The sequence below is a fragment of the Ammospiza caudacuta genome, chromosome 2 (genome assembly GCF_027887145.1).
Source record: "Ammospiza caudacuta isolate bAmmCau1 chromosome 2, bAmmCau1.pri, whole genome shotgun sequence".
Lineage (NCBI taxonomy): Eukaryota > Metazoa > Chordata > Aves > Passeriformes > Passerellidae > Ammospiza > Ammospiza caudacuta.
In genome coordinates this window covers 15,378,681-15,394,576 of record NC_080594.1, presented here as the reverse complement: position 1 = coordinate 15,394,576, position 15,896 = coordinate 15,378,681, and the positions used below count along the sequence as shown (strand labels likewise).

At 44.2% G+C, this 15,896-nt stretch overlaps 1 protein-coding gene across 1 annotated transcript in view; it reads left to right on the top strand.

Moving 5' to 3' along the window:
- The window catches only part of MAP6 (microtubule associated protein 6), a 36,744-nt gene extending 22,295 nt beyond the window's left edge, over positions 1-14,449 (top strand). The window contains exons 2-3 of the mRNA XM_058800155.1: positions 12,232-12,445; positions 14,242-14,449. Of these exons, the coding sequence (XP_058656138.1) occupies positions 12,232-12,445; positions 14,242-14,442 (415 nt within the window). The 3' untranslated portion in view covers positions 14,443-14,449. The remainder of the gene's footprint in view (positions 1-12,231; positions 12,446-14,241) is intronic.
- Positions 14,450-15,896: the final 1,447 nt, after the last annotated feature.

Below are 15,896 nucleotides of genomic sequence, written 5' to 3'. Positions count from 1 at the left end.
GAATGGCCAATGAGGTCTATTATAAAATAGTTATTTATTGAAAAGACAGAAGTTTAAGGGATGAAAGGCCTTAAACAGAGTTACTTCCTACACAGGATAAAACAAAAGGCTACTACTAGATGACATAAAACAGTGCACAATAAAAATGTATCTATGCTATAGCTAGCAAAGGAACACTATAGATTAGGAGTCAATGTAACTGACCACGAATTGATGATCGGACAGTCCGATCACTCAGCCACCAGGGGAGTAACCATGAAAGGCATCCTGACTTCGGGGAGAAGACTCCACACATTCTGAGGAATGTGCAGAAGATTTCTGCTTTGTGAAAATATGGTGTAGCTGTTATAGTTTGTAAAGTGAACTGTTTGTCAGTCAGAAATTCCAGCTTATCTTCCCACATCTGCTTCCACAGCAAGATTTTTACTGTCAGCTGAAAGCATCAATCCTGTGGCACCAAAATAACTCAATGAAAGGCAAAACTGTCTTTCACCAAAGCTTATGTGGTTTTTAACTCAGAGCAAGATTTCCTGAGTTACAGATAAGCTTTTCAGTGGCAGGGGCAGAAGTCCTGCTACAGGCTCTTCTCATGTCCTGGTTCCTGCAGTCTATCCAGAACTGCCTGTAGCAACACTTTTCCCAATCCTACAGCACTCTGTCAATACAGATGATGTTGTGTCAAAGCATCCATACTATGGATACTAAACAAACTGCTTTGTTGGTTTACTGTGTGGCAAATTTTACAGTCATCTGTCCTTATGGAGGACAAGGGGGCTGAGTTGCTGCTCCTAGACCAGCCCACTGGAGAATAGATGTACAGGCAATTAAATGGTGTGTTAGCAGAACTTTGACCTGATCCTGACCCATTTTCCAGGGGTGAACATGACATTTACAGATGGATTATTTCTGCAAGCAGTCTCAGGCTGTGATCACCCTGGGAGCTTTTCCAGCATGCTGCATGGTCTGGCTTCCTTGGTGACAGTAACATTGAGTTCATCATCTGTACAGGCTTGAGCCTGTATGGAGACAACATGAGAACTGCTATGTGGAATGGCCAGCATGTGTCCCTTCCTTAGCAGAACCCACAAGTTTATAATACACAGGGAAATTCAGAGTGGCGCAAACTGGCAAATTTCCACAGGGCTGTGATTCATACCAGGAGGTGTCAGTGTTGTTTGGTTTAACCTCTCTCCCCAGATACACCTTTTCCTGGTGTCTGTGATTTCTGCTGTGGGATCTCCAAGTGTTAGGCTCCCAGAATCCATGCTGTTCCCTTTGGCAGGTGTTTAGCTGCCAGGGATAGGGATAGCTTTGGGCTCCTGGGCTGTTGCAGATGCTGATGGAAATCCTCTATCAGCCTCAGACTGTGCTCTCCCTGTGGCTGGGAGCACAGGGCACTGGGTGCAGGCTGGAGGCTGGAGAGCAGATCTAAGCTGGAGGCAGTAGTGGAAAGAAGGAAACAATCATGGGGGTGCTGATGTTTACTCTGAGGTCTGCAAAGTCGATTTGGTGTGACAAAGCTGCCTAGATGTGCCACTCAGTCGGGCACAAGGATTTATCTCACCCTTTTGCATCAAACATGCACCTCTTCACACTGTCTGGGGTGTTACTCTTAGAGTTACTCACCCACAATTCTGTGTCTTACTCAGCTCTTTGGCCCTCTGCAGTGTTCACTGTCACCTTCAGTCCTGGTTTTGTGACATTTTAATCATGATGGCCTGCACAATAATTCATCCTCCTTGAAAGTCCACATTGCATGGTCCTCAGGCAATGCAATATCCATGATTTGGGGGCTGCTGACTCAAACAGCTTTTCTAAATGGATGGCAACATGGTTCTGCTCTGCCAAATGACTTGGTTTCATGCTTTCCAGTACATATTCTTGATCATAACATCCTTCAGCCAGTGCTGAAGTCACCTTCTTGGAGACTTAGTATTTTCTCCTCTTTTGTGCCAGTGCTGTGCTTGATGGGCCCTAACCAGGGATGTTTAGAGATACTGATCCCTCCCCATCCTGCTCACATTCACTCCATTGTCCATTACCCAAGTTTCAAATTAATTCATTAATATATTTTGCATTGTTTTAGTTTTTGTACACAGTTGGCTTATCCAAACAGACTAGCTCCCTGTACATGTGTTTTGTGTGTATGTGCATGTCTTAGAGGCTGATTACTAATGTTTGGGGAAAAAATGCTCTTGGCCACCAGAAGCTTCTTTGTACCCTTCAAAATCTCACTGAAGCTTAACAGTAAATTATTGTGTTCAAGAGAATAGCACAGGGATTAGAGGATGAATATGACATTAAGCCTCCATATAGGAGCTGGAGATGGGCCACTGGATGCAGCAGGCAGTGACAAGGGTGTTCTTGCACTGCAGTGGCAAATTTGTATGTTAACAAGACCATTGAAATCAGAAATTGGTTGAAATTGACTTTTTAACTAAAGAAGTCTGGGATGGAAAATGGAATTAAATGGCTGAATCACAGAATCACAGACTGGTTTGGTTTAGAAGTGATATTAAAGATCATCTTGTTACACCCCCCTGCCATGGGCAGGGACACCTTCAACTAGACCAGGTTGCTCTGAGCCCCATCCAGCCTGACCTTGGATGTTTCCTGGCATGGGGCAGTCACAGCTTCTCTGGGCAGCCTGTGCCAGGGCCTTGCCACCCTCACAGGGAAGAATTCCTGCCCAATATCCCATCTAACCCTGCCCTCTGTCCATGAGAAGCCATTCCCCTTGTCCTGTCACTCCAGTCCCTTGTCTTAAGTCTCTCTCCAGCTCACTTGGAGCCTCTTTAGGTACTGGCAGGGTCTCTAAGGTCTCAGAGCCTTCTCCAGGTGAAAACCCTCAGCTCCCCAGCCTGTCTCCAAAACAGAGGGATTCTAGCCCTCGCAGCATCTCTGCTGCCTCCTCCAAACTCTTTCCAACAGCTCCAGTATTTTGGGGTGCAGAGGACATGTTGTGTTGCAGTAAAATGTCAGGTGAAGCAAGAAATCACTCTGACCCAGAATTTTAGGTTTATTTCTCCGCGAGGCAAGAGCACATTGCACTGTTTACTATTGCATGGGGGACCTCAGCATGGGGCAGAATTCCTCTGGGGCTGGAAATGGGTTAGGAGGCAGGTTTTGGCTCTTGCAAAGCAGTAATCATTGAGCAGGCTTATCTTTAAAATGAGCTGTGTGTGCAGGAGAATGCACCTGTTTATGCTGAGTGCAAATGTATTTCTTTTTGTTCACCGTAGAAAAGAGAACAGCTTTAGGATCAGAACACAAGCCTGCTCCTCATCTGAGCAATCCTTTCTGAGCAGAATTTGCCTGGAACCCATTTAGGCCAGCATCTTTGGCCAATCACAGCCAGAACCAGACATACAGAGGGGGGCTGGAGGAGATTCCTGTGTCATGGAATAACTCCTGCTTTGGCTCATGGTTTTTCAGGAGCAGTTAGATGCTGAAAACAACTCTGAATACTCTTGATATGCATCTAAACAACCATGACTTAAATAAATCTCATTATATACTGAAGTTCAGTGTCCTCCTTTCGCATTGAGTTCAACCACCCATTATTATGGATTCTGGCTTTTCCACTACTTCATTTCACCAAATTCCTCTTTTCTGGTTTTAAGAGCAGGAGAATACTTAAAAGTAAGTGACACTGCAATCCAGAAAGGAAAAATAATTTGAAAATCCTGGACATATTTTCTGCTTAGTTTGGCTCAAATGTGTCTTTTTTTTTTTTTTTTTTTTTTTTTGTTGCTGTTTTGCTTAGAGAAACATTAAAGAGAAATATGATGTTCTGAAATACTCCTTGTGAAGCACTTTGCTTCATAGGAGGATTCATAGTTTTTGGCATTGTCCTGAGTAGAATAAGGGGAAAAAATAGGATGGGAAAGAATTAAAGAAACTGAAAAAGAAAATTAAAGTTTCGTTTTAGAATTAATTAAATATTTCAGGCCTAACATTTTGTAAAGTTTTCCTTTTTCTCAGTGAAAAAACAGAATATTCTTCTTTTTTCACCAAGATGTACTTCTCCAGACTAAGCTTGAAATATCCCTCCTGTGCAGGACTCCAGCATGAAGTCCCCCATCTCCTTTTTCTGCATCATTCATTATTTTGTACGTGTACATCAAGAAGAGGGAATTGGCCTGGCTCAGTGCCAGCAGAGCTGCTGTCAGCAGAATACACTGAACACCCTGTGCTATTGCTGAGCAAATGTAGCCTTTCTTTAAAGTCCTTCAAAGAAGGTGAAAGCTTGAAGTGATTAAACCTTGTCCCCTTCCTTCCTTCCTTCCTTCCTTCCTTCCTTCCTTCCTTCCTTCCTTCCTTCCTTCCTTCCTTCCTTCCTTCCTTCCTTCCTTCCTTCCTTCCTTCCTTCCTTCCTTCCTTCCTTCCTTCCTTCCTTCCTTCCTTCCTTCCTTCCTTCCTTCCTTCCTTCCTTCCTTCCTTCCTTCCTTCCTTCCTTCCTTCCTTCCTTCCTTCCTTCCTTCCTTCCTTCCTTCCTTCCTTCCTTCCTTCCTTCCTTCCTTCCTTCCTTCCTTCCTTCCTTCCTTCCTTCCTTCCTTCCTTCCTTCCTTCCTTCCTTCCTTCCTTCCTTCCTTCCTTCCTTCCTTCCTTCCTTCCTTCCTTCCTTCCTTCCTTCCTTCCTTCCTTCCTTCCTTCCTTCCTTCCTTCCTTCCTTCCTTCCTTCCTTCCTTCCTTCCTTCCTTCCTTCCTTCCTTCCTTCCTTCCTTCCTTCCTTCCTTCCTTCCTCCCTCCCTCCCTCCCTCCCTCCCTCCCTCCCTCCCTCCCTCCCTCCCCTCCTTTTGTCTTTCCTTTGACCTCCGTAGATAAAGGCAATCTATGCCTACACAGGACTTCACAAACATCTTCAGAGACAACTGGGAGCTCATTTTAACCCCAGTGTGCCCTGGCTGGGCTCAAAGAGGGTGTTCAGGTCACCTTCATCTTGCCACCAGCTTCAGCAATCCTCAGTGAAAGGGAAAATGCAATTAAAACAACCAGGGTGGACAAAGCCTCACACAAGAGCAGTGTGGTGTTCTGTGGTGCATGTGGAGACCAGGCTAGGCTTTAATGGATATGGATCAGGCCATCACCTCCCCAGGCTACTGTCATCTGATAAGATCCACTGCCTATGCATTGGTGAGGCATCTGCCCTGCCCTGGACAGCCTTATGTTCTCATCAGCTCTGTAGGTACATAAACTCTCTTTAACCTCACTGGGAAATTTTTCTGTTGAACGTGGCTTGCAAAAGGTCACCTGATACCTGATATACTCTTTTTCACTGAGGTTTATTTCAGGCCAGTGCTGGGTTCCCTGTAAATTCTAATTATTCTTTGTAAGGGTGGGACCAGAGCAAGGCAGAAAATTAGGAGACAAATTTGGCTGCTATTTCAGTTCAACCCCCCATTTCACACTAAAAGAGCAGTTATTAAAATCTTCCTCAGCAAAATTAAGAGCATTGAAAATCCCTTTGATAAAAATTTGAGAGCTGAACTAAGTACCTGTTGGTTACATCCAAACTGGAGCTGGTCCACGGTTCATACTTGCTACTTGAGCAAAGGTTTAAATGAGCTGTGAGACCAGCCTCTTTTAGAATGGGTTCTAGCACATTCCTTGAATACTCTGAGAGCTAATTTGGTGCACAGAATTCTTCAAAGGTCTAGACACCACTATGACCAGCTGTTCTGAAAATAAGGGGAAAGTAACATTTTCAGGGCTTATTTCAGATTGCAGAAGGAATTTGTAATTTTTTGGGTACCTTGCCCACAAATGTGCCTTGGAATGTTGAATAATAATGAGGGAAGTCTCAGAATGACAGGATCTTTCTCCAAACCAGCATAAGTTTTATTGCTACAGGAGCAACCAATATGGTAACTTAGAACACAGATATTTTTTACTATACCCAGCATATTTTTTTTTATTAACTCTTAAAGCTACTAATTTTCCTCTCACTTCTTCACTGAATATAAGAAGTGTTTAAATGTATAACAACTTTTCTGAGTGACATAAAGATCCTGGAGAATCAGGCCAGTTCCAGATGACAGAATCACAGAATGGTTTGGGTTTGAAAGGACCTTAAAGACCATCCAGTTCCAACTCCCTGCCATGGGCAGGGACACCTTCCACTAGACCAGGTTGCTCCAAGTCCTGTCCTACCTGACCTTGAAGACTTCCAGCACTAGGGCATTGCACAGGAAGTACAATACAACTGCCTTAAGAGAGTGCAGCTGTGCCATGCATTGTTTGGACAACATGAGGTCATGGTGACGTTGAACAGTATCAGACAGACCTCTGATTGAGAGTCATCACACTTGGAAGGGAATTTAGGTTACCTTCCTGAGACATCCCCTTCACCCTTACAAGCAATAGAGATGCAGACCCCAAGCAGGGCACCTGCCTTCTCTTTCATACCTTGCATTAGGACATTCCCTGTGCCTGACACTCAAACATGGAGATCCAGGTTGCAAAGTTGCTAGCACACTCTTGGCTGCAATTCTGGTCCATTGTAACTAATGCTTTTCCAAGCAATTGTCTGGTTGGATTCAGGAACTGGCATATTCCAAGGGCACTTCCCAGCAGATTGTTTTCCCTCATTCATCTGTGGTAGAGATGGGGGGACTTAGGAATTCTCATTAACCATGCTGAGTTTCTGGGCACTGATGAAATCAGCAGAGTGTATCTATTCTAGTGGCTTGGTTTGAAAAGAAAGGTGTCTGCTTAAGGAAGGTAGGAGCCTCCCCTAAAATGGAAAATGTAAACCCCCTCCCTCTGAGTTATTACAGTTTTGAAATTAAAAGGCTCTCAGGCAAAGATATGGGAATAGGAATAATAGTTCTTTACTAGGAAAACTAAAAATACAAATATAATAATACAAACAAAAAAACCTACTGACAGAATCCAACCTGACACCCTGTGGGTCAGGGTATTGGTAGCAGTCCAGTTCAAAGCTGCAGTCTTCCTGGAGTGTCAGGTGTGGTTCTGTTGAAGCAGGGATCCTGTAAAAGGGTGTAGTTTTCCTCTGAAGGTCCAGTGGTGGTGTAGATGGGCCTGGTCTTCCTCAAGGAATCCAGTGGAGAAAACAGCTGCTCCTCTGGGAATCCAGTGGGAAAAGTCTGCTCTGGTGTCCCAAAATCTCAGATTATATCCAGGAAGGAATGCTTGGCTCCTCCCCCTGGGTGGAGCATCTCACAATGGGATGATGTAATTTTTTTCAGTCATGCAGTGACACTCAATGTCCCATTAACAGAAGATATCTCCCCAGAGGGAGAGATAAAGAAAAACTGCCCAATTAACAGAAGATAACTGCCCCACCTCTAACAGATGGCAAATAGAATACACACTTACCTTACAATCCAGGACATCTAGTAACACTTATTTAAAGCTTATGTGTTGCCTAAATATCCTAATAGGCTTTGAGACCAGCCTGTTGCAGCAGCTGTAGCTGTAGTAAATGGTCAGGGATTCTCTCCTCCTTCACTGTCTCTGCATGCTCTGGATGTCAGATATGGAGAGCTGGACACACTGAGTGTTTCAGTGGTCTAGTCAGAACTGTCCCTACCCATGGCAGGGCAGTTGGAATGGCATGAACTTAAAAGTGCCTTTCAAATCAAACCAGTCTGATTCTGTGGATGTGGTACAGTTGCTGGTCCATCCCAGATGTGGTAGAGTTCCATATGAACGTGGCCCCTGCTCTCTCACATACTTGAAGGGACCAGTTGTAGTGTAATAGCTGGTGATGTTAAAAACTTTGCCTCAAAAGGATTTAGATGTGGATTTAGATTTAAAGTATAAACACAGAATGACAGAATAGTCAGGGTTGTAAAGGACCTTTAAAGGTCATCTTATTCCAAGCCCCATCCAACCTGGTCTCGAATTCTTCCAGGGATGGGGCAGTAACAGCTTCTCTGGGCAACCCATTATTTCTAGATGTGCACTGAACATATGTGACACACTGGTATTTAGAATTCCTTTGTCAACAAAGTGTGGTATTTCTAGATCATCAGCCTTCTTTGCAGAGGTTGTGGCTGAACTATTCCAGAGCTGGTAGACACAGTGCACCAATGTGCCCACACCTAAAAATGGCTGTTTCATTATCTGCCTGCAAAGGCTCATCTTGGGAGACATAAAGTAGTCAAGGGTGAAGTCCAGTCACCAAGAACAGTGAAGCTGAGTACTCACAGAATTGTTACATCTGCATTCAGACCAGCAAAGCAAGGATGGAGACAAGCAGTCTCATTTTTCACAGTCCGATGAAACTGATTGTTGCATTAAGAGCCCAGCTCTGTTGCAGAAATGCATTCTCTGACAGCCCACAGGGAATAAAAGGCTTTTCTGTGCCTTTTCTGCAGAGATCACAGGGGTTTGGGGGAAAAGCCTGTCACTTCCTACATGTTTATGTTTGCATAATAGATCTGTTAATGAAGTTGCTAGGCAATGTGGTAACAAATACAGTCATGCTGTTTCGGAGCTCGCTTCTATATAAACCAGCATTCTACGAGCAGAAGAATGAATAAATGCTGGTTTGTGTTCCACCTTTAAAATCCACTCCCTACATCCACAGTACAACAGCCTCCATCCTTTGTCTCTGGTTCTGTAGATGCAATCTGTGGTCTTGCTGGTTTACCCGGCAATCCATGGGGGCTGGTTGTTCAGCTGTCCTGAGAATGAATGAGAAACATGAACTTTACCTCTTTCCCTTAGCTGCAGAACACCATTTGGATACTCCCCATGTGCCCATTCACTGATCTTGAGGAAAGCTATTGTGATTTTCACCTTTGAGATTTCTACTTCTGCCACAAATACAACCAAAAACAACGAATGCGTTTTGAAGTTGCCAGTGTGAGAAACAACACTCACTTTTAAAATTTCAAAGGTTTATATTAAACCTTAACAAAATACAGCAAAACACTGAAAAAGGAAAAATTACAGCGCTGGGAGCATGGAACTAAACCACCATCCACAAAACGGCTGCTCCACCTTTTATACCCTGGTGTTGCATCAGGTAACCCTAGTCCCTCCCAAATCAGTAGGTCAAATCTTCACTGTCCATTAGTGGAGACTCCTTTCCTGCAATTTGATTGAAGGTCAGGTGTTGCCATGCTGTGCCCCCCCAGGAACAAGCCTGCCCTCTCCCCAAATGCCCCGACTACCAAGGCCACCCTGTGACAACAATAAAATGGGAGGGGAAAGAGGAGTATGGGAGAACACATCACAATAACATAACTATGCATCAATAAAACTTCTTAACATACACATAATATTAATCTCTTAATTGTGTCAGCCAACCGTTGCATTGCATATATTCACCTATAACACTAGGAAAGAAATCTGAGAGACATGTAGATATTGGCAGAGATAATTAGTCCACCATTTTATTTATTTCTGCATATTGAAAATATATAGTCTACTTTGGAACAAAAGTGGATCCTAGGAAGAAACCACTTCTGAGGAGTTAAGGATGAACTTTGAGTTTGTCATTCTGGCTTTATTCAAGGCAATTTAAAGGATAATGCTCTGGAATGAGCTGTCTCCCTTTATAGGTTCTAACAATCCCTTTCCACCAGTAAGAAACAGAGACTAGTAGATAACTGAAAAAATAGTTTACTAACAAGCAGCAACAGGCAAAAATAACAAATAGATTTGTGAAAAATGCCAGTCACTCGTTTTTAAAATTGTAAAAGTTTAATAGTAATAAAATTGTTATAAAAATAACAATATAATTAGAGTAATAAAAATTTGGACAATTTAAATTAGGACAATATGAGACAATAAAAACAAAGAGTTACAGACATTCCGGGTACCTTTTCCTGGGCAGCATAAGCCCAAAAAGGACACCCGTTAACACAGGATTAAGCCTTAAAAACAACAGCCTGTTGCATATTCATACACCTCATACATGATGCATAAATTCCATTCAAACAAAGGATTCTGTGTGGTCAGTGTCAACTTCTTCCTATTAATCCTAATGGCATATTCAGAGGACACCTGAGCCAAGGCAGGAAGAAGTTCGTTTCTCCTGCTAATGGAGCAATAAATTCTCTTTCTCTGAAAGATTTAGGTGTCCTGTGGCTGCCATCTCGGTGGGAGCCCTCTTTTTAAAAAAAAAGTATGTTACATACATAGTTTTTATTTTAACATTATGTTATAACCCCAAACTATATTTAACACACTACTTAAAAAAATTAATACAGCACAACTTTCTAACATAACACATATAATATTCACTTTAGTATTTGAGAAAAGCCAATCAGAAAATACGCATTTTTCACAGATTAAAAATTTCTAAATCTCATGGACTGCCCCCAGAAAGAAAAGACCGGACACACACACACACACACACACACACACACAAAGGCGGTGCTCTGCAGTCAAGCGTGTGATTCGAAGGACAAAGGGAAAGGTGGTGTTACTCTTTCTCCCACCCCCCTGCTCTGCTCCCTGACAACGAGAGCTCCTACTTGGAACTCATGGATGCACTTTGCTTTCCTTGCAGCAGGAGACGACAGGGCAGGCAAGGCAAGGGTGGCCGGGCTGGGTTTTCTGTCCTCAGCCAGGACAACAGATGATCTTTCGCAGCCCTAGCATCCCTGCCTGAGCATCCTCTGATGACATGCACATGTCCATACTTAAGCTTTCCTGATCCTCTGGACTCAATACAGTGCTTATTTTCATAGAAGTAAACCCAAATATCTTCATTCCCGTTTGGCAAGTTTGGTTGAAACTGATTAAGGTGTTCAAAAGTATTACGGGAAGGGATCGACTGGCAGCCCCCTTACAGCGGTCATTTCCCTAGTGTTGGGGGTTAGGTTTTCCTTTTCTTTCTTCAGGGAATTTTCCTCCATTTGTTGTCATAGAGATGGTGAATGGACCTTGATTTGAAAGACAAAAGATGCTGCCAGGGCCTTGGCATATCATTGGAATGGCTCTGGGGGAGGGGGAGACGCATTGTGGTGGTCGGGAGTTTCTTTATCTGGAGATGGTTCGGTGTTTGCCGGTTGTGGGTTTTGGTGCTGGTCTTCTCCTTGTTAGGAAAATCAATCCACAAAACACCAGAAGTTTGTGTCCAAAAAGGAGGCAGAGTAGTCCTTCCTGGCTTTATTCGAATAAAGGGAGAGGCCGTGGAGCATTCCTCTGTGATCTCTCCAATTTTTGGAGGATGCAGCCTCCTTTTTATCCTAATTTCCTGGGCACATTTCCCTTCTCTCTTTCCCCATTGGCTGAGGTACTGGAGAGGTACAGACTTCCCGGAACGCCTGATAGCAAAGATTCCCCTCTAATATATAACCCTCCCTTTTAATTTTAAATTCTTGCGGAATTTAGGAGTTTTTCTTCCCCATTGTTTCTTTCATCTTTCAATGTCTAATTTCATTTATGAGCAAACCTAAAGTTTATTTGTAAAAGCAAATATCTTTTTCCATTCAACAATCAGTGGAACCCTTCCCATTGTTTCTTTTATCTCCCAGTGCTAGTTTTACCTACCAGCAGACCCACAGCTTGTTTGTAAAGACAAATCCATCATTCCTCTCATCCTGCCCAAGGGACTCTCTGCTACCACTGAGCCTTCCTTGCCATTGCTCCTTGCCTTTGGTGGGCCACTGCCCTCAGGAGTGACTGCTGGACTGGGACTTTTCAGTACCTGTCATTGCTGGGAGAAAGCTCCTCACCACCTGAAATAAATAGGGCAGGAGATCTTTCTCCTTTTCAATGCCTTTATTAAAAATCAGCTTGGGTGGGGAGACTCGACAGGTCACACACACGCCGCCGCTGCTCCCGGGGTGGCACGGAGGAGGAGGAGGAGGAGGAAGAGTGCAGCTGTGTCCGCTGGTCTGCGGGCAGAGCTGGGGCTCACGAGAGCACCAGGAGATTCCTGGTTCTTCAGTTTGACATTCAAGGTCCTCGAATTCAGGGTCTTAGCAGACACTGCTAATTTTCTGTCTAACAGGTGCAATGTAGGTGGGATCATAACAATTTCTACTTACAGCCATGGCTAAGGGGTGTCCAGGACTACTGACTTTAACAGACTATGTTTCATTTGAATTTCTCATAATATGTAAATAGGTTTTGGATGAGGTAAAAAATGAATTGTTGGGAGACAGATTTCTATGTTAATCTGATTGGATGGAGGCAAAATCCTTTCCACATAGACTTGGTTGATCAATGCAGTACTCCATCCCCATGTTATCATTGCTCTCCTGTTGGTTTAATTCCTGAACCCTTTTCCTTTTTGATCTGTAGAAATGAGTTCAGACCCTGGATAGATGTCAAGCCCGTGAAAGCGATAAAAGCAAAGCCCCAGTACAAGCCACCAGAGGAGAAAATGATCCATGAAACCAGTTACAGTGCTCAGTTCAAGGGGGAAACCAGTAAGCCTTCTCCAGCTGATAACAAATACCTGGAGCGCAGAAGGATACGCACTCTCTACTGTGAACCCTACAAAGAACCTCCAAAGGTGAGAAACATGGCAGAAGGGACCCAGGGCCATCACTGCTCCTGGTGGGACATGTCCAGGGCAGTCAGGCTGGGCTGAACACTGCTGGCTGTCACTCCCCTTGTGTGGTATCCTCATTCCAGCCAGCATCTTGGGATCCACCTTGGAGATGGTGGTGAATAAAAAGCTAAACATGTCCCAGCCATGTGTGCTGCCAGCCCAGAAAGCCAACAGGGTCCTGGGTTGATCCCACAGCATGGACAGGGGGGTCAGGGAGGGGATTCTGCCCCAGCTCTGAGGTCCTCAGCATGGGAAGGACATGGATCTGTTGGACTGAGTCCAGAAGAGGCCATGGAGATGCTTCAAGAGAGGGAGCACTTCTGTTATGGACACAGGCTTGGGAAAGCTGAGGATGTTTATTTGGCCTGCAGAAGAGAAGGCTCTGGTGAGACTTCAGAGCCCCTATCAGTGCCAAACAGCATTCCAGGAGAGCTGGATAGGGACTTTGGACAAGGGCCTGGAGGGACAGGACAATGGAGAATGGCTTCCCACTGCCAGAGGGAAGGGCTAGAAGGGGTATTGGAAAGAAATTCTTGGCTGTGAGGGTGGTGAGGCCCTGTGGCTCCCCCATGCCTGGAAGTGTCCAGTGCCAGGTTTGAAGGGGCTTGGAGCAACCAGGTGTAGTAGAAGATGTCCCAGCCTATTCAGGGGGTAGGGAAGGAGATATTCTTTAAGGACTCTTCCAACTCCAGCTGTTCTATAATTCTATGGGGCCTGGGGCAGCTTGAGGCACTTTGGAGACAACAGTGCCCTACGTCAAGTGAGGGTAGGGCTGAGATGGAAAGGGTTTTTCTGTTGTCATTTCCTATGTAATTATCCAGGCATCTTTTTCTTCCTGCCTCCAAAACTTTAGGAGCCCCACATTACATTTTATGCTGGAAGCCAGAGATCTGGTGTTAATTCAGAGCATTATACAGATTTTGACAGTATGCACTTCTGGCTTTGACCAGATTGAGAATATATGTTGAGAAGGGCCTGAGCTGGAATGTTTTCCAGCCTTGTTTTCTAGGACCAGCAGAGGATCTGTTTATTAAAGGAGTCACTCTGTGAAATTTTAAAGAGAGGACCATAAGTTGTTCCCTAAGTTGATGAGTGCTTAGATCTGTGAGGACTGAGAGGGATTACAGGGCAAGCATGTAGAAGATGAAGGCTTCTGTTCTCCCTTAGTTTTTGTAACTGTCCTTCCTATTTTGGGGGCGTAGAAAAAAGATGCTGTGGAATTTTCCCATGTGCCAATTAGTGTTCTGCACCTCAGGTATCCCAAGGTAATATTCCTCCATTTTGAGAACCTGTTTAGGACAAACAGAGGAGTCCTCTGCTGCAAGAAAGATGGAGACTTATAGCAGCCTCTTTGCCCTGAGCATCATTTCTCTGCTTCAGAGAGACAATCCTCTGGGGGTTTGCAAAATCCCTTCTGAAGTCAGAGAAAGATGCAGAAATTGATAAAATTACTGATAATATTCCCTCTCCTGTTCTCACTCTGCTCTATCCTCATCTGGATACAATGGGCTCTGCCGGCTCCAGGGGCACTGATTTCAGGGCATCCTGAAAGGAGCTGGCCATTTGCCACTCAGCATAAGCTCAGCTGGTCCCCTGCCTTTGTGGCAGTGCAGAGATGAGCAGATAAGTAAAATTTGTGCTGCTTCAGATCTGAATCCTGTTTTCTGCTTGTCCTTGTGTCTCTCTTTCTCTCTTTCTCTCTCTCTCTCTTTTTCTCCATCCCTATGTCGTTGTTTTGCCTGTCGCTCTCCATGCAGGTGGAAAAGCCTAGCACAAAGCCTTCCAAACCAAAAAAGACCACAACAAGCCATAAACCCTTGAAAAAGGCCAAAGACAAGCAGATTGCATCTGGCCGGGCTGCCAAGAAAAAGAGCGCCGAGACCTCCAACACTGCAAAGCCAGAAGATAAGGAGAAAAGTAAAGAGATGAACAATAAACTGGCTGAGGCAAAAGAGTAAATGTCACTGCACTTTCTTTCTCATTTTTTTCCTTTTCTTTCTTTCTTTCTTTCTTTCTTTCTTTCTTTCTTTCTTTCTTTCTTTCTTTCTTTCTTTCTTTCTTTCTTTCTTTCTTTCTTTCTTTCTTTCTTTCTTTCTTTCTTTCTTTCTTCCTTCCTTCCTTTTTTTATTTTTTTTCCCTTTGATTAAATAAAGGCCACAAAATTAATTAGAGGCTTCTAATCTGCTTTTTGTTCTGATTGTATTAGAAGCTTTTCTGTTTTATTTCCAAGGAGGATTAGGAAATCCTTGTTTCTGAGGTCAGGTTGTTCTGCTTTGCCTGCACGGCTCTGCACAGAGTGAGGGATGTGAGAATGTATGAGCAGGGTCCTGAGAGATGAAGGTGATGGATCAACAGTGATTACATCCAACAGCTTGTCCCTTTCCTTGGGCTTGGTTCTTAGTGCTTTGACAGCATGGAAGTGCCCATTGAGCCAAGGAGGGGCTGTGCTCTCATCCCATGAGGCCCTTTTGGGTTGGCCATGGTTGTGTCATCTCCCACTGGTGTCACCTGGCAAAGGGGTTTGGATGCAGAGAGGATCAGGTTCATTCCTGGTGCCATGGATATGCTGTAAATGCACCAAAATTAGTGGTGTCGCCAAGAATGATTTCCCCTTTTGGCACTGATGGGAATTCTGCTCCAAGAAGCAACAGGAAAGGAGATCCCATGGAAGTAAAAGGACAAATCCTCCCCAAGGGTAGTTGGGAGTACTTCTAGCTGCGTCAAGGCAACTTCATTCATCAATACCACTTGAAGTCCTTGATCTAAAAAAAAAAGAAAAAAATTGGTGAGGGAAGGTGCAGTGAGCAGTGAAGACTTTCCAGTCATATGGCAGGTTAGACTAGGTTGTCAGCAGGTTGTTCTTCCCTATTGTTTCCCCTAAGTTATGGATCTTATTAATTATTCCTGTTTTGCTTTGAATCTTGATCTGCTTTCTTCACTTCTGGGATGCCAACAGGCAGAGCTAGGTTTCAAAAAGAGGTTTAGTTTGCAGACATGACGTTCCAAAGGGTAGAAAGAAATGTGTCACCAAGGTTGGCTAGAGCTGTCAGCCCCCGTTGTGTCTATTCTTCCAGCTGTTTATGTTCATGTTGGCTCATGGGCAACTCAAGAGGGCCATAAAAAAAGTTTCTGGGATGCCTAGACTCCCTCCAGACAAGATCTCAGGGTTTCAGTCCTATTTAATGTGCTCTTACACTAAGAAATCCCCAGGACCAGTTTGGAAGCCCGAAACACAGCAGGACCATTTGTCAGCGAGTATGAACTGGCCCGACAGAAGGGCATTGCATGCCAGAGAATCTGGGTCACTGGATCAGTGGGAGAGTTGTGGTCCCAATCCAAATTTATGTGCCTAACTTCTGGATTGGGTCCTAAATACATAAGGATTAATTTTTGTCCCACTAAACTGAGCTGT